The sequence below is a fragment of the Hippoglossus hippoglossus genome, chromosome 10 (assembly GCF_009819705.1).
Source record: "Hippoglossus hippoglossus isolate fHipHip1 chromosome 10, fHipHip1.pri, whole genome shotgun sequence".
Lineage (NCBI taxonomy): Eukaryota > Metazoa > Chordata > Actinopteri > Pleuronectiformes > Pleuronectidae > Hippoglossus > Hippoglossus hippoglossus.
Window position 1 is genome coordinate 15,670,094 of NC_047160.1, and position 26,943 is coordinate 15,697,036.

General features: G+C 42.0%; 1 protein-coding gene across 21 annotated transcripts in view; it reads right to left on the minus strand.

Moving 5' to 3' along the window:
• Window positions 1-4,164: 4,164 nt before the first annotated feature.
• LOC117769021 (protocadherin alpha-C2-like) overlaps window positions 4,165-26,943 on the minus strand; it is a 143,997-nt gene continuing 121,218 nt past the window's right edge. For 17 of the 21 annotated variants that reach the window (XM_034597597.1, XM_034597595.1, XM_034597594.1 and 14 more), the window contains 4 exons: window positions 19,592-19,656; window positions 16,034-16,119; window positions 10,672-10,731; window positions 4,165-7,302 (listed from right to left, as the gene is read on the minus strand). In XM_034597597.1, the coding sequence (XP_034453488.1) occupies window positions 6,998-7,302; window positions 10,672-10,731; window positions 16,034-16,119; window positions 19,592-19,656 (516 nt within the window). In that variant the 3' untranslated portion in view covers window positions 4,165-6,997. Of the gene's footprint in view, window positions 7,303-10,671; window positions 10,732-16,033; window positions 16,120-19,591; window positions 19,657-22,985; window positions 26,059-26,943 lie in introns of those variants that run through there. The other 4 variants (XM_034597583.1, XM_034597598.1, XM_034597577.1 and 1 more) reach the window with 3 other exon arrangements.

The window sequence follows — 26,943 nt, forward strand, 5'->3', positions numbered from 1 at the left end:
CAGTTTTTTTGGCGGACCGGATGTTTCTCGTGTTCAGTCTACTTCCGGTACCTGGAAACACCTGTTTGAATATTTAAACAGGCTGTCTACGTCAGTGTTAGTTGAGCCACGTTTAAATTCAGGAATATGATTTATAATCTAGATAGCAACACTTATATATTATATTTACACATATATACACACACACATATATACTTTATGTTAATATTTAAATATCTTTATCACAATATTTTTTAGCTTTTGTTATTTAAAAAGAGAAATCTGATTCTAAACATGATAAAAGCTCTAAATTTGCTTTATGACCCAATTTTGATATTGAAAGTGTGAGAGAGTTCAAATATCTTGGACATTTTATTGCTGGGAAGTTGAAATCTTTCTTTGAAATGAGAACAAAGTATTGTTGAAGAAGTTCTAGATTTACATGGATGACATTTATGAACGTATTGTAAAAGCAGGTACCCACTGGCAGCCTTTATTAAGTTATTTCATTTTCAAAAGAAGTAAACTGCACTGCATTATTGCACTGCATTACACACAGCCTTATACTTGTATACTTAAATAAATGGAAGGGCTGGAGCAGTGACTGTACATTTCCCAAATGAAAAATCGTGAAATCATCTGAGCTCAACCATGAATGAAAAGTAATATCTAAAAGTAGAATTGCTATAAAAGCTTTTATTTAGTCATAAGAAATAATGACGTTCAAGACTAAAATATAATGCAGATTAAATGTCAAAATAAAACCATACAAAATACACCAAAAGTGCAAAAGTACTTAGTTTCATTACCCTTTCCTTGCTTTACACAATTTTCTCATTATAATCATCTGGTGGCGGAAAGTTCGAATATGATTTTACAAATTGTCTTTCCACACAAAAAAGCTTTTCTTTTGCTTCTTCTGTTCACAAACAAATGTGCCATCAAACCTTGGCCAGGAGATGGCGCCTTTTGCTCAGCACTCCTGCAGATGGACCACATGCAGCACACAGGAGTGAGTGGAACAGGCAGTGTGTCGGCATCATGCAGTTCCTTTCAAACAGGAAGGTTTTTATAACATGAACGTGAACCTCACTGTTAAATAAAATATATCATGCTGTAACACTTCAAGCAGGCACCAAAACGGTGTGCCACGTCCTGCACGCACTGCATCCTGGTACATGTAGTCCAACACTCTTTTCGCTGAGGTGTTGCCTCATGTTCGCAGCAAGACTTGATGTCGATGAGAACTGTGACGCTCAGTTTGTCACAGAAGAGGGCGAATTCACACAACGTAAAAACACAGACATGTACGAGCATTATAGCCAATTATTATGGCCTCATTGTATAGGTGTAGCAAACACTACAAATCTCTACAGAGATCAGTTATTGTTTCGGTAATCAAGCCTGTTTTCTTGATTTACAGCGGTCATACGGTCAATGTAAAGGGTTAATAATAATAATAATAATACATTTTATTTATAGGCACCTTTCAGAGCACTCAAGGTCACCTTACACGGCAGAGATAAAAACACAAGAACAAAAAACAATGTATCAAAAGCATCAATAAAACAAGTAAAATAAAATATATTAATTGAAATAATTAATTAAAGATTGTGTTGCAGCATGCATCATAGTAAACACCATGATAAGTGGGCGATCTATGTTTCATGTGTAGCTTTTCATCTCATTGCCTGTTCCCCTGCAGCATGGTTGCATCAAAATCCAATGTTCCAGATGGATAGTGTGAGCTGTCCATGGTGGTGAGTCAAAGTAACTACAGGATGAAATACATCCCAACTGAAACGCAAAAATTGAACAAAGTATATCAACATTTTTATGTCATTATAATTGAAACTTCAACCCATCCATCAGCTTCACAACATAAACTGCAGGGCTGGAATATATAAATCATTCACCCTCACAATCACACCTACAGCTAATTTTGGAGTGGGAAACTGAATACCTGCAGAACACCCATGCAGGCACATGGCAAAATATGAACTCCAAGTGGTTCTGGAACAATGAATGCAATGCAGAATCCCTGATCCCCAATTTCTGGGCCACAAACCTGCTGCTGGGAGGCAGCACTGCTTACCACAAATGTGCACATAGGGAAGGCTATAATGCTTCTTCTTTATATATCTGCCATACCAGTAAGTCGTTTAAGTTCACTTGCACAGGCTGAAACAAACGTATTTCATTATCAACCCATGGTCTCACCCTTTTTTATGAACTTCCTTGCACTTCACACACACACACTGTCTCCGAGGTGTAATGTGCAGTGCTGTTATGCCGCAGGCCACAAATTATGGTGCACATTAATCTCTCCATCTCCATCGTGGCTGCTTCCAAGTCACTTCATTTGCCTTCCTCAGCAGGATGATGGTTTTGCTGAGTCACTGCAGCTGGCAATATCACCTCACCCAAACACATACACACTTTGCCCACTGAGGATTTACATACAATCATGTGAGATCATGTTTATCGACCCTTTTCATATTATTAGACCATTTAAGTTGTTTGTGTTTGCATATCATACCTCTAAATATTTGTTGTACTTAGTTTGTCAAATCCATACTGCAAAAGATGAAGGCATGCAGGCAACAGCTCTATTTAATGAAGTCTGTATCTATATTGTGTCTAAATTGGGAACAGTGCCCCCCCTCACACACACAAACACACACGCACTCCTTGCATGGCTTTGTTCGCACTGCCATGGTACAATATATATCCATATTCATGAGCCAGATATTCACTTCACTGCTCGGCAGAGTAAACACTGCAGGCTACTTTTCTGCACACTGAGCCAGTTTGCTTGTTTGTTAATTTGTTTGTATAACTCAAATGAGCATAAGTTCAGGAGGACCAGAGCAATTTCTATGAATACTCAGGGGATTGTAGGCATTTTAAATGTGTGGGTGTTTGTGGTTTTTGTTGAAATTGTTGTTCTTCCAGTTAATAGTCAATTAGGAGTTAGAGATACATTTGTGCATCACCAAATCAGCAGCAATAGTCAGCTGTGCTCTGTGCGGCATATGAAAGGACACACCCCCAAACTTCCTCAAGGCCCACCAGCACCTCACTGTTTGAACCCTTGTGTTTGGTAAGTATATGAGGCTGTTGCTATGGAGACTATTCCCCAAATAGTTGTAACCATAGATACTATTTTGTCTTGTCTCCTGGAAATACCAAAATAAAAAGATTTTCAAAGGGACTTTTTTTTTTTTTTACATGAACTCTTGAACTTCTCTCAATGCAATATATGTTCCATCTCTGGATGCAAAATGAAAAACAACTCAGCAGAAAGGGATATTTTTAACTTTTTATACTTCAAGAGAATCATCAATATAAAGCCACAAGAACACAGACATGTCTATTTAACTCTCAGCCATATGTCAAACTTATTTTAGTTTGAGAGAACTAATAACTACAACTTTGTAGTGTTTCTAGAACTCTAAATGTCCCTTTAGGAAACTATTGAGTCTGAGTTGATGAATGGATAAAGGTATTGATTACCAATGCTGCATATTATCTAGGCCAGCATGACTGATGTCTCTCTATTTGCCCTTTTTTCTACCAACTCACTCACTGGGAGTGGACACAATAAATCTATTTAGCCACTCTATTAAATTAGGTTGCATTTGGAAGCTTCCTTTCACAAGGGACTGTTTGGACCATCTGTGACCATGGCTTTCATCAGGGAGAAATGAGGCATCGTTGCTGGGCAGGTCATTCTGACTGTCTCTCATCTCTGCAGGGTATGAGCCTTTCTGTGTGCTTGCTGGTGCAGAGAAAGAAGAGTGATGAGAGTGTGTGTGTGTGTGTGATAGACGAGAGCAGCCTGGAGTTAGATTGTCAGCCTTGCACTCACTGATGTGAAGAGATGTGCTCGTTCGCGCCTTTACTGATACATTCTTTTCTCACTTTTGTGGAGTGTCGCATTGACCCGTTTTGAAGCTGAAAATGAAAGTCTCTGTAAATAAGTAAAATTCTGAAACAGATTTTAATTAATACTTAAATTATATGAGGCTATCTTTATGTTAAAAAGGCAAACCTAAAAATAACTCCTGTTTAATTCAGCATTCTGTATTTTCACTCCCAGAGGTCAATTTGTTTTTCATTTATTTACATAAAAGACAAAGAAAACCAGATCACCCAAATGCCCCCAAGACAATAAATTCAAAATTTATTTTTAAGAAAGAAAACTTTATTAGTGATTTATAAACAAAACACATTACCACTGTTTCCATCTAGGTAAAATAAAAAAAGTCAGAAAATAAATGAAATAAATGAAATTCACTACTTCACTGTTACAACTGATGAGCGGGTGTACAAAAAAGGTTTTTTTTTTATAACCACAGAACTGGGCTGATCCATTTAGGACAGCACAGTGCCACCATAGTTCACCACCATACATTGGGAAAGAATGACAGCATGAATGCTCACTAAACACAAGAATATACTACATATACCTTTTTTTACACTGGACAATTTTTTTCTTTCATTTTTTGTCTTTTTTTAAGAGTGAAAGGGAAGTGATAGCTCATCATAGGATCATACATATTTCAGTTACAATATTACAGTTTTAGTTAGATCGTCATGTCAAAGGCAGACACAGAGAGTGATTTTTTTTTCTTTTTTTCTTGCTTTGCTTATTCTCAAAAGCAAAAATCATATTTGGTAAAAGAAAAAAAAGACTTGCGTTGAAAGGTATCACACTATAGCATGTACAAATATCTAAAGAGGTTTAGTGGATGCCATACAACATCTGTGGAGCATGAAGATTGTAGTACGTAGATGTTTGGCAAGAGACAGAAGTACATACAAATATCTCCTGTGCAAATAATGAAGAAAAATTATAATACAAAAGAATAAAATCATAGCCATCTATCTATTTATATATATATTTCTCTATATAGTATGTGTTTCCTTAGAGCAGTACATGCAGCAGCCACTTAATGGAGTGACGTCATACTGAGCCGCAAAACTTTGGGGGACGTGGCAACAAGTTACAGGCAGGGAAGGGGAACCAACAGAAGCAGGTCTTGAGGCATGTGAGTGCCCCATTTTCAAAACCTCCTGAGAGAGGATTGGTGGGATATAGCAGGTGGGATGGGAATCTCTAGATGCCCAAATCTTTTAGCAGGTTTCAATTATTAATGAGACAATCTATTAAAGTCTACGCTTACATTTACAGCGTACGAAAAAGCTAATATGTGACTCAACGATCCGAAACAATCAATGTGGAGAACAACTTTCTTCTCTTGTACCTGGAGGGGGAGGGCCAGCCCACGGCACCTGTCTCCTCACTTTGCCTCCATCCCTTTTATCTGCTTCATCCCACATGGTCCCCTCTCATCAGTGGCTAAGAACAGGAAAATGAACAGCATATTCACAAGTTAAAAGCACTGAACCGTTTTGCACTTAGAGAGACATCTGACAAGAGTTCAGGGCGTCAACCCCCGACTGGGCTTCCCCAGGCCTCATCCACATTACTCCATGCTGTTCCCAGCACACCACAATGTTCAGCGCAGGCCATTCCCAGGATTGATCCTGAGCAGGGGGGGTCAGAGCGGGGGTTTGGGGAAGTGTCTGAGGGTAAATGTGGGGAGGCATGAGACGTAAAAAGCAGTTAAAACTGAGGGAGAAATAAAACAGTGCATGTTGAATCTCTTTCAAGACCAAATGAAAGCAGAAGACTTCATCATCAGATGAAGAGGCAATTGGTGGGATGGGTGACCATGAGGGTAGAAAAGGCTGCTGGGGGAGGAGAAGTTGGCTCGTGGCAACTTGGGGCAAGTACAAGCAGGTGAGCAGTTGTAAACTCAAGGTATCAGGTAAGGACTGGTTGCTACCAAACATTCAAAGCAGAAAGCTTTAGGCTTTTGCTGCAGCAGGGGGATAAGAGAAGGTGTTATCAAAATCTCGAGGCTCTCCTAATATTCTGTACTTATTTTCATCAGAGTCCACTGACTGAAAGCGGAGTCACAAGCCAGCGCAGCTGGACTCTTCCCTCTGTGGTCCTCAGGAGAATGTGAGGTAACTTCCCATCCCTCCATCTTTGCAGAGCTCTCTGCATTCCTCAGTTGGTGTTCTGGCAGAAGATGAAGCTCTCTGTGTCCTTCAAATGCAGTGAGCAAATACAGAGTGATTTCAAAGGATGCCGCTTCCATCCTGAGAGAGTTGATGTACACATGTGCACCGCATAGGCAAATGTGCAGGGCAAAAAGCTTGCAGTGTCTTGTTCTAAGCACATTTCTTTGATGCCAGTTGTTTTTCTCTCTTTTTTTATTTTTCTCCTTCTCTCAAGTGCTTTATGTGTCCACCTTGCCACGGTCAGTGTGTTTTCTCGTGTTTGCATGTTTGAATGTGTGATCATGCGTGTGTGTGCATGTGGTTTCATTGAGATCTTAGGAAACACCAGGTATTACCAGAGGAATCTGCAGCAGTGTAGTGTTAGCCTTAGTTTCAGTGACTCTCGTCTGTGCTATTTACAAGTGGTGTGTGTCCAGCTCCGCATTTTTCTACGTCGTTCTTCTTTTCCTTGGCTGGCACAGAGCTTTTTGTTGTTCTTGTACAAAGTATTTGTCTCCTTTCTGAGAGAATGGTTTACACATCATTGTTGGGGAGGGGGTAAGACAGAGGTGCCAACGTGCCCATGGGTTAGAGGAGAAAAATTGAAGACGGGGGCAAAGATTGGTCCTTCCTTACAGGAAAGGATGACTGACTCCAGGTGTATAGGCACATAGGGGCTTGGAGCAAAATCAATCATTTTGTTGTTTATCAAGGCAAGATCAATAATTTACCCCAGAAAGGGACTGAGGGTAAAATAAATCGTGCATAAGGCCAGGTTCAGAACAGAGAGAACTTGATATTGTTATGAGTGAAAATAGGTAATATAGTGAAACTGGGAAATCTATGGTAGTTTTCACATTTTCTTTTTGCCCAATGGACTTTGGTTGGTACCTCTGTTTTAACAACGCCCTTTTCTTCTTTGCTGTTTTCTCTTTCTGCTCCTCTACTCATCATCATCCTTCCCCTTATCCTTCTTGTCTTTCTTCTCCTTCTTCTTCTTCTTCTTCTTCTTGGCCTCCTCCTTCTTCCCAAAGGTGATGAAGTCGCTCTTGTCGTCCTCTCCTCCCTGGTTCTGTCTGATGGATATTATGGCCGGGGAGCCGGGAATGATAAAGGCCTCTGGGGGAACCTCGCCAGGCTTCAGGTGTTGTGGCGGTGCACCGGGACCGCCGGGGCCATAGCGAAAGTGCCAACTGTTGCTGTCTACACCAGCGCCCATTGGGGGGGACACCTCTCCGCCTTCAGCATCTGAAAGAAGTAGAGAGGGAATCAGGATAGGTTATTATTTGGTTATCAAATTAAAGCAGCTGTTAGGATTTTATTACTACTCACAGACAACATCAAATCTGCCGGCATTTTATTCCACACTCTTTGAATTGTAATGTAGAAAGCTACAAATTACAGGCTGCCACCACTTATTATTCATTGGCTAAACTCTTCAGACACCCTGGGTGAGATTTACCAAGCTGTTTGCACCTCATTCATAATGCATTCTGCACCTTAATGAATGACATGACTGCTGTATATGAAACAGGCCCACCAGCTCGAAACGCACAATTTGCCTGTCATCTGAGATTGTTTCTGTCCATCACTGCTGCACGTTTAAGGGAGCATGGTACAGACAACTGAAGAAGATATGAGGAAATATGATTGGAAAAAGAATCAGCCATTGAAAAACAGATGCAAATGTGCAGATTTGTGCACTTGTTTTAGGTCGTGGAACTAAATGGGAGCTTTGCAAGAACAAAATGACTAAAACGTGGGCAATGAATCTGTCTCCCTCCGAGGCTTACATCTATGGCACTGTTGTTCATGTCAATTGCCACTTGAGTTAATTCGTAACTGCCACAATAAGAGAGAATAATATTAAGAAAAGTCCACACAAAGAAAACACATTATTATTAAGTAAATGGTGGGTCTAAGTGCTTTTAGGAAGGTAATGGACAATCAGTCTGTCTCTGTACAGTCTATAACAAAGTTGGAGACAGTCTACCAGATTTAAAAAAGTCCCTTTCACTTTGGCTACTTCCTCACAGCAATGACCTACTTGCCACACTTGTCTCACATATTCACTTTTATTTCTCAGACTCCTTTTCTGAGTTCTTTCCAAAGGGGGGGATTAAAAGAGCCTGGCTCCATCCAACCAGACGGAACAGTGTCTGGAAGAAGAAGTCTGACCTCGGGAAGTATCCAAGACAGAGAATACCCGTCTTTCCTTACCCAGCCAGGCCCAAAATATCTACACTAGACTGTTGGTTTCCCTTTTCTTCATGTTGCATCTCTTACACAAAGTGAACAGTCATCCTAAAAGCAGCTGGACAAAGAGACTGCAAACGTAATCCTGACTAAACTATTACTGAACAAGGTGTGGGATGTAAAGTGAAAATCATCCAGTTATGATGGCCTGTGTGATAGATGATAAGGACAGACTGATACACCCTTGTTCTTCACTACATCAGTTATAATCACCACAAGTCTAAAATGTGGTTTCTATGTTTTAGTTTGGCTTTTAAAATACTGAATTGCTTTGTTGTACAGATGGATAATTATAATAATGAAAACCAATTCAGCCATATAAATAACAAGCATTATTAAATTGTATTTGTGGAGATGATGAACTATATATGACTCCCCTATTTCAAATATGATGTACTATTCCCCTTTTAAATGTTTATACTAGCTTTTTGCTAACTCTTCTTACTTGATTTGCAATTACCAAGTCTCATGAGATCTGCTCACAGTCAAAGATCTGTGAGGTAAATCCATGGCAAACATGACCCCTGCTGCTCGGCATACAATCCCAATCTGTCACAGACGCACGCAGTGTTCCAAAGCTTCTCCTTTGGGCAGGGAAAATGCCCACGTTCAAGCAGATAATGGCGTTTAATTTTATTTAATCTTTTTATGTCACACTAACATTATTCAGAACCCTGCCCGAATTAAAGATGCAAAGATTGGCTGATTAATTGATATGTTGATGGTTAGAAAGTTAGTCTGCAACTATTTTGATAATCAATTTATTTTCTTCAAACATTCCCAGGATATAGGTTTTCCAGTGTGAAGATTTAACATTTTTTCCTTGTTTTATAACACTGTAAATGGAATATTTGGGTTTTGGACAGCTGGTTAGAAAAAACAAGCAAGATGATGATTAAGAATATTAAAAAATATATATGTTTTGCTCTTTCTTATGAAATCATTAACAGTCAAAATTGTGAGCAGAATAATAGATTAAATAAATAATCATTGAATTATTGAAATGTCATTTTTTGGCATGTTGAATTCAACTGAATATATTTGGAAAAAACAGACGCAAGGACCACTGTGTAAGGATTATAACAACTGCGACAACACAGCTGCAAGAGCTGCAGAGACTGAGGAGGTTAGGACAGGACAGCCTAGATCCAGTCGCTGCTTCCTCCACATGAAGTCACAGCAGAGACAGCTAAAGTCACATTCATTTACGAGCAAAAGAGTCTTCCCCCAGTTGATAAGTCTCCCCTAGCAGAAACATGACCCTGATTCTATAATCCCAACAGGAAGAAAAAAACAGAAACAGAAGAAAAGGAGCAGAAAAATCCACTGAATCATAAATGCAGAATACTGGAGTGCTGGCAAATGCTTTGCTCCACAGCGTCCACTCTCTTGCCCTCTGAGAAATTACCTGTCTAAGTCAATGTGTGAACTTGATGAGACACCAGCGCAAACTTGCATTCATAAACAAAACATCACGGCAGAGAGTGATGAGTCATGCTGAGAGCAGACAGATGGAAGAGGGTAAGGCAGGGCAGGGTAAATCGCTTAAAAAAGGGTCAACGTCTCAAAAAAAAGGGCAGCTGTGTTTAACTGTTAAAAGCTCATTTTTTTCTCTAATATTTCAACATTTACAGTGATTAAATGTGAATTGACGTGAGAAAGGAAACTACATATACATCTGTCACCTTTATATGTACCCCTTTACCCCCCCTTATCTCATTTCATTTTCTCTTCTTTTCCATCCTTCTCTTCATTCATGATAGTTTCGGCCTCACCTCACCCACCGCTCATCCCCACACAACCATTTCTTCTGTCCGATTTGTCGACGGCTGTTGCAGAGCAAAACTCCCTCTCTCTCCTCCTCTGCTCTACTAATTGCGCAAACTCCCTCCTTCTCTTTTCCCTGCCGCCGCCGCTGCCGCCACCACCACCCTCCTCTCGATCTCTCGTTTGCTCTGACCTTTCATGTAATCTAGCGTGGAAAATCTCAGCCAGCCAACACCCGTCCCTCCCAGTTATTGACAACAGTCTTAATCATGCCTATCAATGTTTATGGTAACATTAATGTGATTGGGTATTAAGCAGCTTGTCCGTCACTGATAGCTATCAGGCACATTAGAGACGAGGACGGTTTAGTAGTTTCATAGTGATGATCATTGCACCCTATTACATTTTAATGCTCTCTATGTGAAATGCTAAAGTGACACTGTAGACAACAATTTTCATCACAGTCTGGGATTTTGCTGCATCTTCCCCTGAGTTTGATCTCCAGAGTCGTTAATCATCGGAATTTTGCTCAAGGTATTTACAGCCAGTTAAGTCAGCCAAGCTCTATTTTGCCACATCTACTTTATTCATCACCTTGTCTCGCCAAACCATCGTCCAGTTGGGCAGAAGCGCAATGCAGCGTTAGATAACGAGCTGTGGAGGAAGAGGAGGAGGAGGAAGAAGAAGAAGAAGAGGGGCCAGGAAGTACAAGGATGCAGATATTGAAACACGATGCTTACCACCAAAAACAGACAATGGATTTAAAAGATCCTGAAGGCATGTGATTCATTTTGTTTTTCCAAACACACACACACACACACACACACACACACACACACACACACACACACACACACACACACACACACACACACACACACACACACACACACACACACACACACACACACACACACACACACAGCGGAAGTGGAGAAATCTGTGAGTGATGAGAACAAACAGTCTGCTGGGACCGCACCCTTCTCACAGACAGTACCTTTGATTGTTGTGTGCTGTAAAAGTGTGCGCGCACATTTTGATAAAATCACAATGTGTTATTGTTGTCTCTTGAAAACCCAAATTTGCATTCCTCTGTGTGTGCTTTCTGCCTAGATGGTGACATAAGTATGATTTTAGGTGCCGTCATAAATTACCATATTGGTAATTAGAGAAAGAAAAGAGTCATGGGAGTAAAAAAGTAAAAATTGTTGTAGGTTGCCGGTTTATGTGTGTTTATGTGTGTGTGTGTGTCCAGCGTCTTGTTGTCTGCTCCCACCAGGATCATGTGGCAGGTGCTGGACACAAGTAATCCAAAGTGACAGGACTTAACACAGTAAAAACAACACTGAATGTTGGTGTAGGAGTTTGGATTTGTTATTTGCGTATCTATGTGCAAGTTCAGTCTACAGTATGTTAGCGTGAGTGGGTGCTATGACAAAGAATAAATAAATGGGAAGGAGAAAAGGATCCATTCTCCAGAGAGAAAGAGTGAGAGAGCTGGCAAGATATTTAAAGACTTTGAAAGTGCAGGGTGGGAATAAAAAAAACAACTGAGACAATAAAGGAAAGCAAATATCTGAAGTCGAGAATAGGAAACAGAAGGGGAGGAGGGATTCAGGAACTGTAAAAAAGCCCCTGACAGCTTCTAGACTCTTCTACCGTACCTTTCTGATGTTGCCAGAAATCTTTTCATATCCCATATACATCAACTGAAAGGCCACAGCCAAAAAAGGAGTCACAGCCTTGAATTTAATCGACTCTCTATCTTTATCCCTTCTTTAGCTTTTTTTTTATCCAACACTCAGAGAAATCACTTTAATTGTACTTTTAATTCTCACCTCTTTCCTGATGAGATGGACGAACAAAGTAAATTAAATGAGGACATGGGTCTAAAGCAGTTCATACACTGAAGTCCTGAGGAGCAAAAAAGAAGCACAAATCCTCAGCAGATTATTGTCTTTTTCTCCATCATCGCTCCGCACTGACTTCCCCCTCACTTGGCCTTTTGCCTTCACCCCTGAGTCTATTTTTGCCTTGACAGGTGTCTACTGTGGTTGGCCGCTGCTAACTCAAACCAAATCTGTCGTTCTCTCTGTTCCCTCTGTGTACGTGCTTCAGTGGGTCTGCGGACTGGGCTGATAAAGAAAACGGCAAACCTGCATCCACCTCTGCAGTACGCCGCCCCGGTGTATGTAGGTCACTCTTCTCCCTTCTGTTCCTCACTCTCCCCCCTTACACCTCTTACCTCTAACTCTCACTTTCCAAACACATCCCCCCCCCCTCCTTTAACACTGTCTCCCTGCCGTCCTCTTTAGCGTGTCCTTCACCTGATGCCACAGCCAGCTCTTAGCCCCCACCCTCTTCCTCCAGCACCTTTTGTCCCACACCATATGTTTGCACTCCCCTCCTCTCGCTCTCCTCTCAATATTGGGGGCTGTGAATGGTTGCCGTGGAAACTGCATCCTCCAGTGAAGCAGTAGGACATTGGTGGGAGTCATGGTGACAGTGCTTGTGCTGATGGAGAGTAATGCTGCAAGCTCTCTCTCTCTCTCTCTCGCTCTTCTTAGTCTAACCACTCTCCCCTAGCAACAGCAGCCTCACACAGCTTCCTCCCTTTCCTTCTAACACTTTGCGACATTCAATCGCTCTGATTTACTTGTCGCCACTCCCTCCCAAACAGTTTATGTCCATCACTTCTCCATCTCCCTATGCACCTTATCTTTAGTTGTTTAGTCTCTTTTCTTTTAAACCTAAAAGAGAGCTAACTGCCCATCTCCCTCTGTTCTGCCCATCTCTGCAGGGGATGGTTGCAATTCTGCACAGCTCTCTCTGAATGTGCTGTGATAGACAGAGAGAGAGACAGAGAGAGAGAGAGAGAGAGACAGAGACACAGAGACACACAGAGAGACAGAGACAGAGAGAGAGAGAGAGAGAGAGAGAGGGGGGGGGGGGGGGGGACAGGGGAGAAGGACATGGGAGTGAGGAATAGATAGGGAGAGGGAGTTAGACAGCGAGCAGAGCACTGATTTCATTAATGCTGGTCTGTTAATCTGGGCGTGGGCTGCGCTCCATCTGTCCCGGCAGGAGCAGCACACAAAGCATTCAGCCAAAACACACTTGGAAACACAGCCAAGCACACACATCGGCACGTACATGCGAAAACACACAAACAAGAAGCAGTGACACGCACTAACTAATGCCAACACGCACACTCTAACTCAGAGGGGAAGAGACAGGGGCGTTGTCAGCTGTACCTCCGTGTCTCACATCGAAACAAACTATAGACAGCGAGGCACAACAGCACCCTGGTTCTGTACCCAGAATGATACACTTCCCTCAACAAACCAAACTGGTACATAATCCTGCTTCCCACCTCAGGACCACAGTGTGCAGAATAAACAAGACAATACAGCTATATATAGCCCAGTCTGACTCATAGCAATGTGACAGGCCACATCGAATCAATATCTCAATTTCTTTCATTTTCGAGACACGATGAACAAAATCAACTTGAAAGTCAGAGTACAAGTCTTCTTCAATCTTGTCTTCCAAAAGAATGTTCCACAAATATATGCTCTTCATATCATCGGACATTCTAAACCAAGAATTATCCTTAATCTAAACCTAAGATTTGACCTGAAGCTAACACTGCCCTGAGCTACTATTTCCATTCTTAACCTGGCAGAAAATGAGAGAACGAAGGGACATTTAGCCCTGAGGCAAAGCAAGGTTAGCGTGCACATAATGTGTTCTTCTTGAACTGCCACAGCTAAATTAGACCACCTTAAATCCTCACCAGCTGATCTTGTTATCGCCGACCCACCCTGAAGACGTCACTGCTGTCTGTTCTGTTCTCTCTCTATCTCTCTCTCTCGCTCTCTGTCTTTGACTCTCCATCCCTCTATCTTTCTGTTTCTCTATATCTCACATTGTGCCTGCAGGCTGTAAGTCCTCAGCCAAGGCAAGAAATCGATGGCGGAGCTGAGGAGGCTGTGCGTATGTGCGTGCAAATAGGAAGAAGCAGTAGTTAGTGTGTGGGTAGTTTGTCTGCCTGCCCAGCCCACCGCCTCCTGTCTATAAAAGACACCAGGCCAGACCATCTCCAGCTTCATAATTACGACAAATCGCCTCTTTATCTCAGCGTAATTGCGTAGTCGTACACGCTTCAACCTTCTTATTGCACACACGTCTGTCTCGATCTCTCACTTGTCTCCACCTTCATTTTTCCTCCACCAGGACAGTCTTGTCTCCATTTCCCTCTTAATCCTCTCTGATCCCATTCCCTGTCGTCGTGAGGAAAGTCAGGGGATGACAAGTGAATTCGGGCACCGACACTGGTGCAGTGCATCGTTGGTCTGGGATCTTGGTTTGGGGCATCATAACCAATGACATTCACATAACAATGTCCGTGAAATGCCATCTAACATTGAGCGTGCTGTCATTTTGTGTTTAGTTTTGCTCTGATGTTCCTGTTCCTATGCTCCAAGTAGCACTGTTTTCTGATAGGCTCCTTTGCAGGGTTTTGTGTGAGCCGTGGTGCTCAAAAGATATTTTGCCCTTTTGTTGTCTGAAAATAAAGTGACTTCTCTGCATCGAGTGTGACCCTCTCCCGTCATCATTAGTACATTAGAAGAAGGCTCCAGTCTTTTTAAGTGAGTTGGCACACAATGCTTTTAAGTCTGTTCCTCTGTTAAAATATCCCTGCATTCTTGACAGCAATGATGCAGCAAACAGTTGAATTTAGACTTAATGGTTGTCAAGCAACAAGCAAAGTTGACACTTACATGTGCGACACTTGCCTGCAGCTGATTAACACCAAAAGTGCTGAGAATAATTGCCACTGTATTTAAATAACTTTGTGAATTTGACTCGGTTTCGCAATTTGACACAGTCTTGAAGCTGAAATTAGTTTTTTTTTAAATTACGCTCTACATTAAGATCCATCACTTCAGGACTACCAACATTAAAGTGCACATTGTCTGATGTAGCTATTTTACAGCTACGATATTGTGTTTTATTAACCATTTCCACATGTTTATATATTGCTTTTAAGTGTTACATAGGTAAAGAGTTAACATATTCTTAATAGCCCACATCATCCATCCCTATAATCTTGGTCTTTGTTCAGATATGAACGAGCTGCAAGTCAGGAGACATCCACATTCAAAGGTGAGGGAATGTAATTATGTTTTATTAGTCTTCTCTAATGTATTCTCTAATGTTTGCCTTCTGTGGTTCAGTGGCTTATTCCTCTATAAACATCTTGCTGATAATACAATCAACTATTGCCCTTCTCTCTCTCCCCTTCTCTTTCACTCTGTATTGTCTCTCTTGCTGCTACAGGGAGCAGAGATATCCATCTCCGCCTACGTAGCGCATGTCATTTCCTCTCCCTGCAGCAGTGGGAAGTGGTAGAAGTGGGTTGGGGCGATCTTGCAGGAGATATCTCTGTTCTCTTTTTTTAACCATTGCTCTCTTGTGGTTCGATAAACTCTTGAGGAATGTACAGTTATTGGTATAAGATAGTCTGAGCTCATATTTGTCGCATTCTGCGTCATGTTAAGTGTGTTGTCCAGAGATCTATTAACTGCACTTAGAAGGCTGTGACTAGAGCCTGACAGATGTATTGGTTTGATGATTATTATTATTTTTTTTATTTTACAGATACAATGCAGAAGAGATTTGCATGTGAATGTGTTTTTTTTCCTAATTCAAGTTCTACATATTAGTTTTTGTTATTTATAATAAAGTGTATAGTTAAATTGTACAATATCAAGTTATGAGGATTTGATAACAACATCTTAGAAATATTTTTTCATATATATAAGCTAGGATATCATTATCATAAATACTTTACTCCCTAATATCTATATTGACATCAGCCCCCCAAAAATCTATATCATTCAGACGAGGAGGTTATTTGTGATCATCTGAAGGCATCTTCAGTGATTCTTACCAGCGGCACTGGAAGCAGTGGGCCAGTTCTGAACCAGGACCCCCTGGGCTCCTTGCATTACCGAGGACTCCTCCATGTGCACTGAGCTGGAACACACACAAAAAAAACATTCAAATATTAAACACTGTTTATAAATCATCTCACGTGCAGTACCTTGTATACTGTGTTAGATTAAAGTGCAAAACACAAACTATCCATATATGTGATTTTATACTGTGCTAATTCTATGTTCTGATTAGGACTATAACATAAATTCCAACATATTCAACTGTCCCACCTCCATATGTTTCCTGTGGGTGGTGTGGTTGAATTTGGGCTGGGGTAGCAGCAAACACTCTCCCAGAAATGTGACATTCAGATTAGGATTAAACTATTCACCCGACATTTTCCTGATATTCTCTGGATTATGGATTACAGATGGCTGTCCGTAGATTTTCACGCCCCCTCTATGGGATTTCAGCTCCATCCCCCTTTACGGAAAAACTCCACATTCACTGAAGCAATAAAAAAAAAAACTGCTACAGAAATGCTGCCAGGAGAGGGCTTACTGGACATTATCGTATGGAAAGTAAGATTTTAGTTATAAAGATTCAGGTATCCAGGTGAAACATCCTTTCTGACATCATCCAAGAAAGGAGGGCAGCATTTTTGTTAAATGATCAGAACCAAAGCATATTACCCTTAGCCACAGACATAACTAATCATAGAAATAGTCGAATGAAATCCTTTTTTATCCTTTCTCTGTGATTTGGCCATACCACCCGTAGTTACCTTCAATCTGCTGGGTTTTAGCAGCAGATTAAAAACCCTCTCAACCCAGACTTTATTTTGTTCAAGTAAAAAAAAATATATATAAATCAGATTTAAAACATTTGAACTCAAATGTTATTAAATCTAAATAAAAAACAGGATTCTGACTATCAACTGCCCCAAAGTGTAAAAACCTTAACTAAGCTCTGTGTGAGCTGGTATATCTTCTTTTTTTCTTCAATAACTTAATATTCACTCATTTTTTTTCTTCTTGAGGCTTTATCAAATATCTTGAGAATTAGGGAGTATTTACATAGAATACTGTGTGTATGGGTCGGCAGTTTATTAGTGCTAAAGACATGGGAAAAGATGTATGTATCTAGATCTCTATTTAGAGTGGTTCTGCAGAGAACAAAAGTGATCTAGCCACGGAGGCCATTTTAAGTGCAGCTCAGCATCATCATGCTGATCAAATATTAATGGCAAACACTGGATTGATGATACACTTTTCAGACGATGCCTGTCCTTCTCTCTCATTTCTCATCATCTCATATTTTTCCTACTGTCTCTAACCACATGCTTCCTCATCATTTTCCAGCAATTAAACGCTCTCAGGCCAAATTTGTTTGTTGAAAATTACAGTTACAGATACAAGCTCCCAAAAACCCTATTTGGAGGAAATGTTGAGCATTAAATAAAATTAAATAGGTCGCCACCATAAGACGATGTTTGGGTGCATGAGCAAAATCTCTTAACGAAAACTGATTATGCCAGCGTGTACTGTAAATACATTAATATTGTATTAGGCTTGGTATTTGGTCAGGATGAGATACAACCTAAATCACATCAGAGGTAGTGAGACCAGAAAGACTTAATATGTTAGCACATTAATGCTCATTAATCTCTGCTGTAATTATGAGGTAATCTATGTAACATTAATGACACTCACATGCTTTACTCTTGTTAATCTGACATGGACATCCCAGAGTACACACATACATACATGTGTGTCTTCACAGAGTACGTGCACATGATGAAAACACATCTAAACTGCATTACATGATGTAAATTGCATATAAATTGAGACAAAGATATCAGAAACTGCATTATGCTTCTACGCTGGACAGTGGTAGCGAAGTATGAATAAAGATCAATAATAGACATGAAGGAACACATATTATGACGTGCATAACACACGTATGCATTTGTGTGTGGGCCTCAGGGTGAAAGAACCCAAATAAATAAATACTGTTTAGCTGGAGCAGCGAAAAACATTAATGCGATTGTCTCTGCTGTAACACTGTCAACACCACTGAGATATACTTCTCTGTGTGAGTGTATGAATCGGAAATCCCTATTACGTCTGTTCAAGGCCAATTATCTCAAATCTATCCATACCATATCTAACTATAAGGCATGGATAAAATATAAACTATACAGATATGATAACATAGAGATAACCTAATCGAGTCCACATAATTAAACCAGGCACTATTTGAAATTATGGCATCATCTCAAGAGCATGACCCTTGATTTGATCATGTCCATATGATCTCACAGCATGTGACGGCCCAGTGTGTTAGGGGTGATGTGACCGCTAGTGTGTTCATGGAGCAATCCCTGCGTCCCTGTTATCCATCTGTCCACCTGACCACCTGACCTTCATCCACCACTGACCACCTCTCTGCTCATCCTTCCCTCCTGTCAGTTCTCCATCTGTCTGTTAACATTGACAGAACCATTGCTTCTCGCTATGCTGCTTCTCTCAAATTTCACATTCAATTGTTATTAATTATCAAGGTAGAGATTTCAGTCGATCAATTTACAATGATGTGTTCATGTGTAAAAAGGTGAACAGTGAGGGTAGATATCCTGTTTTGGAACTGACTGATCCTAAGTCCCTCCTCTTCCCGTCAGTGCTGCAACCACAGCTGATCAACAGCTGCGGCAAAGATGATCTCAGACAGCTTTACTGCCACAGACATGTGAAAAATTATAAATGCTTCATCTGGGAGGGCTGGTGGTTCATTGACGGGTGTGGCCCTGACCTGATTTTTTTCCTGTTCACTTTTAATGATGTTCTTATTTACTCCATCCCACAGATTTAGTGACATGTAATGAGCAGATTATACTGTGCAGTAGACCCCAGTGTCAGCTAAACGTCAACACCCACACTGAAAGGTAAAGGTACCTGACTGTTAGTATTAGGTCATTAAAACAATAAAACATGGAACAGCATTACTCTGGGTTGCATCCCTTCAAAAGATCTACATGTACTGGTTCTCTAGCATTAACCAATTTAGAGTGAAGTAAAAGGAAGCTAGTAGATATGTAAGAAACTTTATCTTTTAAAATAAAATGTTAAATGTATTAATTCAAAAATTAATTTCCAAAGGAATGTAACATCTTAGGTGAGAAACCTTTGCGTTAGAAACACATGTTTGGGAATAATCATAAAAGAGACTCAGTGACAATGTACTGCATTGGTCTCTGTCACCTTCAAAGTGACAGAAGAATGATATTGCAATATCTTTGGCTTTTCTAATCTCAATATGCTTTTACATTTTGAATATACAGTGTACCTTATCTGCATAATTACGCCCTTTCTGTAGAATACTTAAGGTTAAGTTACAAGACTCCCAGCATCAACTGTGGTAATAAGTCTGGTGTAAATCGTGCAGGATTTGGTTGTTTGCGTAAATCTTCATAGATCATCAGGTGGGACAATTTGTTCAGAATAAGATGAAAATGACTGGTGAGGTATGATGAGCTTTTTACTGCAAAGTGTCACACCGGTGGGATGCTTACCTCTGCATTACACCTCCTGCTCTCAGGGAGGCTGAATATCTCCAGTCGGCATTTGGCGCCTTGGGCTGCAAGAGAAAGCGAGAGGGATTGAGTCTTAAGTACAGACGAAAGGCAATACCATCTCATTAATAAGTCATGGAGAGAAATGCTTGTGCATGTGTGTTACACACACACACACACACACACACACACACACACACACACACACACACACACACACACACACACACACACACACACACACACACACACACACACACACACACACACACACACACACACAATGCAGCAATAGCTTGCCCCTGTTTTTGGAGAAAAGTCAGTGATTAAATTGAAGCTTATAAGTGCATATCCTGCACCCTTCTCCATTCCATGTCCTGTGAAAAAAAATGACTGAGATTTTACTCCAGTGGTCCACTGACCCTGGTACTGTCACACTTTGGATCTGACAAAACATGTCCAGGGTAGGTCCACTAACACTGGACTGGTTGTGGTACACTTCAGTAAAGGGGACAAATTGCAGAAAATTCACATTTGCTGTCCAAACACTTAATTCAAAGCTACTACTTTATACCTCTACCTTCCCTTCTCTTTTACCTTTATCACATCACAATATCCCAAACTGTACAAATCTGTCATCACAAATGCATTTTAATATCAAGTTGTTTTTCAGTTATGTTCACTGATGGTTTCAGAACGACCCCTTCTAACTTCTGTATTGTCTCTCTACCGCTGCATTCCTCCATTCAGTTCTGTATATTCACCACCCACTCTCTTTTGCTGCTTTCTCCCTGTTACATCCTCTTTACACGGATCACAACATTGAGTTTCACTGGCACAGAGTCTGCTTGAGTCACTATGACAAATCTCACCATGGTAACTGTGCTGAGCACAGTCTACATTTTATACCCTCCACCCACTGCCCTCCGTTATTTCTCTCCTGAAGGACACAGGTGGAGGGAGACGGGGATGGGGGAGGGCAGATGTCAGATTAACCCAGTCAGCTCGGTATGTAGACATAGACAAATCATAACAGAGTGACACAACCAGACATCTCCACAAACTCTGCCCGTCTGCCAGTAGTGGACACTTAGTGACATTCTATCAGTGTCAAGAAAAAAGGTAAAACATCACAACCTGATGACAATTTAAATTCATTAATTGGTTGAGATTGTTCTTTCAGATCACAGTCGGCTATTTACCTACAGGACCACATGAGATTACATTTTCTCTAAACTCAAGCTAAACCACTGACAGAGCTGAACCAATCTGACTGAGGGCACTAAATTCTCGCTGCTTGGCCATGCAGTTCATAAGAGACCCATTTGCAATCTAATTTCCTTTCAAATATGACAGATGTTCAGTTGCTGCTGAAGCTGCATTGACCTCTACCAGTCTGCAGTGGACATTCATCACCCTTGGAATCCAATAGTTGGTCTTAATGAGAGAAGCATGGTATTCCTCATGGAGTCTTTCAAACAGAGCACAATGTCGAGTGCTGTAGCATGTGCAACACTTACTCATACTGGCAAATAAAGGTGAACTGGATTTTTGAAGACAATCACTCATCAAAAAGCAATTAGTGTTGGGATCAATAGTAAAAGGAAAAAGACAAAGATAAAAAAAGAAAGCCCTCTGTCACAACATATGGGAAGAGAATGAGGAAAAAAAGGCCAGATTGTCCACAAATAGGACTAAACTGCTTTGAAAAAGATTTCCCCTGCTACCCCTGAAGGGAGAATAGTCTGTCTGGTCGTATGGTATGAGCACATAGAGACATACCGGCATCTGGAACCTAAACATGTCTGCAGTCTCCTAAGGGAAGTGCCATATGCAAAACTAGGAAAATTCCAAATAACACAGGAAAACAAAAACAACAACAACAACAACAAAGAAGCAAAAATATGAAACCAATTCGACCACAATGACAAGACATCAGTGCATTCTGCTTCATCATTTTAAATGGAGTAAATAAATGTGTAGATTAAAAAAATAAATGATTCCTGTGTATTAATTTCCTTGCGTGGCTGTACATTGTCTAATCAGGGAATAAATACCGGTTTCTGTTTGGCCACCCAACCCCCCTTTCTCGCCTTTTCCTCCATCCTTCCCTCTCCCTCTCGGAGAAGACTCCTATAGCATGGATACAGAGCTCACACCTCCGACATCAACACTTTGTCCAATCACCTTACATCCCCCGCCTCATCTGTGTGGAGCCAGCCAATCCACGCGCAGCACGGACAAACACATCGCTGCCACTTAATTACATGGCACAAACAAACATGATTGACATTTAATGAGGAGCTGGTCAGATGATAAAAGAACCATTCCTTCGACGTTCCTCTTTTTATCACATATTTTATCCCACATCCTATTCTGCACTGAAGAGACAGACCCACTGAGGCTCTGGGACAAACACGATAATGAAGAAAACAAATAATGTTTGTGTTATTCTATTAATTCATTGTTTTAGTATAACTGCAAATTATGCATATTTATGCATCAACCTTATGCAATGATAATATTAAATTATGCTCTGATTTAGATGAAGCTCAAGGCAAAGTCTGTGCCATAGTCTTGGCTCTTTAACGGATTCTCAAACTCTGGCTTTCTGTTCAGTACCAGAGACGTACGTGACTAGAAGATGATTATTTTGGTGCAGTGGGACTGGTGGCCCCTGTAGCTGGCAACGGTTGCACTATTTCCCAGACTCTGCCTCTCTATAGAGATGACCACTGAAAGCCCTGTGGACATACTGGACTTATTAAGGCACACAGCCCCAAAGCCGACAAATAACACTGAGTGTTTGGGGTCATAGGTGAATAAGCCACTGAAATCTGTCAGTCTGTTTTGAAAAGAGAATTAAAGATTAAGAAAAAGGGAGCAGAGACAGAGCGACCAAATCTAGGTGTGCATGCCCACAACACACACATCCCACAGAAGCTACCCACACTTGTATTTAATATTAAGATACAGACCGGAAGATAAAATGTAAAGGTAATGATGGAACCGTAGATAAGGTGTTGCTAGCTCTTTCTTAGAACTTAAAAGACTAAGCAAATCCTGAGACTGGCACAAACGTTCTTAGATATTCTCATCTTCGATGCAAGTGATAGAAATACCTGATAAATGTTCATACCACTATGTTCTAGAAAAACAATCTATCTGAACAAGCAGCAGGAAAATGCATAAAAAAACATAACAAAACATAAAACACCAGATGAAACAGCTCCAGACCTGTAAATGTCAACTGCAATCCTACTGCCTGAACACTGCCCTAGAGAAAAGCCTGAACCATAACTGAGAATTCTAGTTTTATGGCTTTTGCACTTTGTGTCATTTACTGTTGTGAGGCAATCTGAAACAACAAACACAGAGATCGCACCAGACAGACCTTAATGGCAGTTGCGTCTGGCATACTGAGACGCCGTACACATATCTGGCTTTGTCCACTGTGGCTGGTGACGTAGCCCGAGCCCCAGGTGCCACTATGAGGCCGTCCTGTGTTGTAGAACATAAAAGTGTCACTTCCTGACGTAGCAGTCAGGCATGTCTTGTAACAGTATGTTTTGGTCAAAGACCCATTTCCCCGCACTTCAATGTAATGTGGTTCCCCTTTGAGGTCACGTCGCTGGGCCACATTGTTTATTGGCTGCCCACCACCTCCTCCACCCGCAGTTCTTCCTCCACTTCCACCACCACCTGCTGAGGTGCTCCCCTCTGGAACACTCTTCTTGGAAACGCAACATGGGGAGCAGGAGCCAGGCTGGGTACAGTAGGCATGACACCGCACGATGGCTAGGACAAAGATGGTGACCAGGAACACGAAGGTTGTGGCGCTCAGGGCAATGATGAGGTAGAGAGTGACATTGGAAAACATTAAGGGGCTGTTGGGCCTGATGATGCGTTTGGGGTCAGGGGCCAACTTTGGGGGCAGCTCCATCACGTACACATGGATGGTAGCGGTGGAGGAGAGTGGTGGTAGGCCGTTATCGTGCACTGACACCTTCAGGATGAAGGAAGTGGAGTTGTCCTCAATCACACGCCTTGTGGTGCGGATTTCACCTGTGTGCTCATGCACCTTGAAAAGGTCAATGTCTGTGTTGGTCTGCTCCAGGGAATAGAGCAGCCAAGCATTCTGCCCTGCATCACCATCCCACGCTGTCACCTTGCTAACCAACACTCCTGCTTCAGCGTTTTTAATCAGCGTCTCTGTTGTGCGGCTCCCATTGGCGGGTGGGTAGAATATCTTGGGCTTATGGTCATTCTGGTCCATAACATAAACATACACCGTGGCTACACGGCTGAGGGGAGGCATTCCGTTGTCCTGGGCTTTGACCTGGAAATGAAATTCTCTCAGCTTCTCAAAGTCAAAGGCTCGCATGGCATAAGCCTCGCCTGTATCGGGTTTGATGCTGACATAGCTGGCTACAGGGATACCGTGGTTGTTGTCATTGAGGACAGTATAGGTGATGCGTGCATTTTCTGCAGCGTCAGTGTCTGTGGCCTTAACAACACATAGAGATGCACCGGGAGCGTTGTTCTCTGTAATATAAACAGTGTATGAGGTCTGTTCAAAACGAGGTGGATTATCATTCACGTCTGCCACGTGCACCTTAAAGGTCATCTGAGATGACAGGGGTGGGATGCCTCCATCCACAGCGTTGACGGTGACATTGTAGGAAGAGATGGTTTCCCTGTCCAAGAAGGCGGATGTGACGATGGTGTAGTGATTCCGGAAGGACTTGATCCTAAATGGCAAATTGGGCATGATATCCAGGGTTACTTGTTTGTTTGTTCCAGAGTCACGGTCATTCACGCTGATCAATGCCACAACCGTGTCAGCCCGGGCGTCTTCACGCACAGGGCTGGAGAGAGAGGACAGCACAATCTCAGGAATGTTGTCATTGACATCCAAAACTTCTACAACTACTTTACAATGCACTGCCACTGGAGCTGGCCCTTTGTCCATTGCCTGTATGTACATTTCATATGAGTTGGTCTCCTCATAGTCTATATTGTTCTTCACTCGAATTTCTCCTGTGTCTGTGTCCATGGAAAACATCTGTCTGACTCTCTCAGGTGTGTAACTGCTGAAGGAGTAAAAAACTTCCCCATTGGAGCCTTCATCGGTGTCTGTTGCATTCAGCTTGATCACCAGTGCGCCCTTTGGAGAGTTTTCAGACAGCTTTACTTTGTACACGGAGTTGTCAAAGGCAGGCACGTTGTCATTTGCATCAAGGATACGTACGTTGATTTTGGCCGTGCCTGTTCGCTGTGGGGTGCCTCCATCCACTGCTGTCAGGGTTAGCTCGTGAGAGGGAATCTGTTCGCGGTCAAAGGGTTTTTTCAGGATGAGCTCGATGTGCTTATTATTGGAAAAGGGCTTAATGGAGTCCAGAGTGATGTGGTCGTTGGGGCTGAGTCTGTATTGCTTCACGGAGTTTGAGCCATCATCTGCGTCCTGAGCTCCCTCGATGTGGAACCGCGACCCCGTGAGAGCGGACTCCGACACCTCAAGCTGATACTCATCTCGAGGGAACTGCGGTGCGTTGTCGTTCGCGTCCAAGATCTCCACCTCCACGTTGTGCACCTCGAGCGGATTCTCCAACACCACCTCCAGGTTGTGTGAACAGGTGCCGCTGAATTCACACACCGTCTCTCGGTCAATGCGGTCACTCACCACCAGCTTCCCGGTTTTGTGATTGATGGTGAAATATCTCCGTCCGCTGTCCGACGTGATTCTTAGGCGTCGGGTGGAAAGTTTGCTCAGGTCCAGACCCAAATCCCGGACGATGTCACCGACGAATGCCCCGTTCTCCAGCTCCTCCGGGATGGAGTATCGAATCTGTGCGTTTGTGAGGCCACCGACTACGAATATAAACAAATATAAAGAAAAGGGCACGTTCTCCTTTGCACTGTAACTGCATCGCGCCGTCACAGCCATCGCAGGCGGCCGGAATGCGCAGACGGGCTGGAGAAATCTTTCCGCCTTTTCGGCTCACTGTGCGTCCCCACCCACCTCATTAAAAACAAGGGAATAGTCCGTGCGTAACTCCGGCTATGTGCGGGACGACCACCGCATTCTCCCCGGTGCCTGTTTTAAAGGGACTTTCCCCCTGCGCCTCCATGTTTTCCTTTGTCTGCCTGTGTGGTGTTTTTTAAATTTTCTCTCTGCTCCTGGCAACGCTGACTCCCTTCACTAATGCTGCCTATTGGTCTCTTTCTCTCGCTCTCTCTCTCTCCCCCCCCCCTCCTTCTCTCTCTGCTGTGTGGTGATGGTGTCTGTGGGCAAAAGGGGAGGGGGAGGCACTCGCTCAAACGATGCTGGCTGCATTTCAGCACCTCCGATAAAACGATCGCGCAACATCTAATAAATATAAACTCCCAAAAGACAGAAAACCACGGAGTTTTATCATCTACATCTACATATGAGAGCCCAGTGACAACCGCACACTGATATCTTGGAAATGAATGGCAAACAATCGTTTTTTTTCCCCTCTTTTTGTCAGCGCCACCGCCCTTTTTATTGTGCGCTGGAAAACTGATTTATGAAGCAGCCTGGCGATCAGACGTCCTCACTGACGCAAACCAACAATTAGCCAGGAAACCTCCGGCCAGAATGAAAAAGGAAATATATACAGAATATTAAAAAGAAAAGGAAACACAAACAAGCTGCAAAATGCATGAGGATTCATAACAGGAGCTATTGTATTGTTCAGAGTGAGTGACCATGAAGTACGTTTGACAATGGGTATGTGACAATCAGTTATATGTCACAAAAAATATAAGAATAAGGTGAACAAAGCGGCAGTGATGCAGTGTTACTTTGTCTGTGTTTAGCCACCAATCAGACCAGTAGTGGGGGTGAGGATGGAGCTGCTTCACCTCCTGCACTGAATTTTTTTTTTTCCCCTCACCCCTTGTAAATGTTGCATGTTTCAATCTAGCTTATTTAACATATTTGAATGTGTTATTGAACCCTACATATATTCTTGAATTCATTTTTAAAGAACAAAGCACAACGCTCCTGTTGTCATGAGGTTAATGTCGTTAATTGGGGTCACAGACGTGGGGTCCAGATGTGACTCGTCTCCACATCTGGCAAAAGCAACGGCCACTAAAACAGGCAGCAACGGCAAAGCACATAAACTGCGCGCAGGCACAAATATTTAAGAGTAAGCACATTATCTCTGAAAATGAATCTTTATATCCTTAATTATTGATTTCACCTAATTTGAAGACATACATCAGGAACCAGTGTTTTAGTTTCAAGTGATAAAACGCACATGATGAGAATCCACTAATACACCCTGTAATCTGCAGACAGTCTGAACTACGCATGTGTGGTG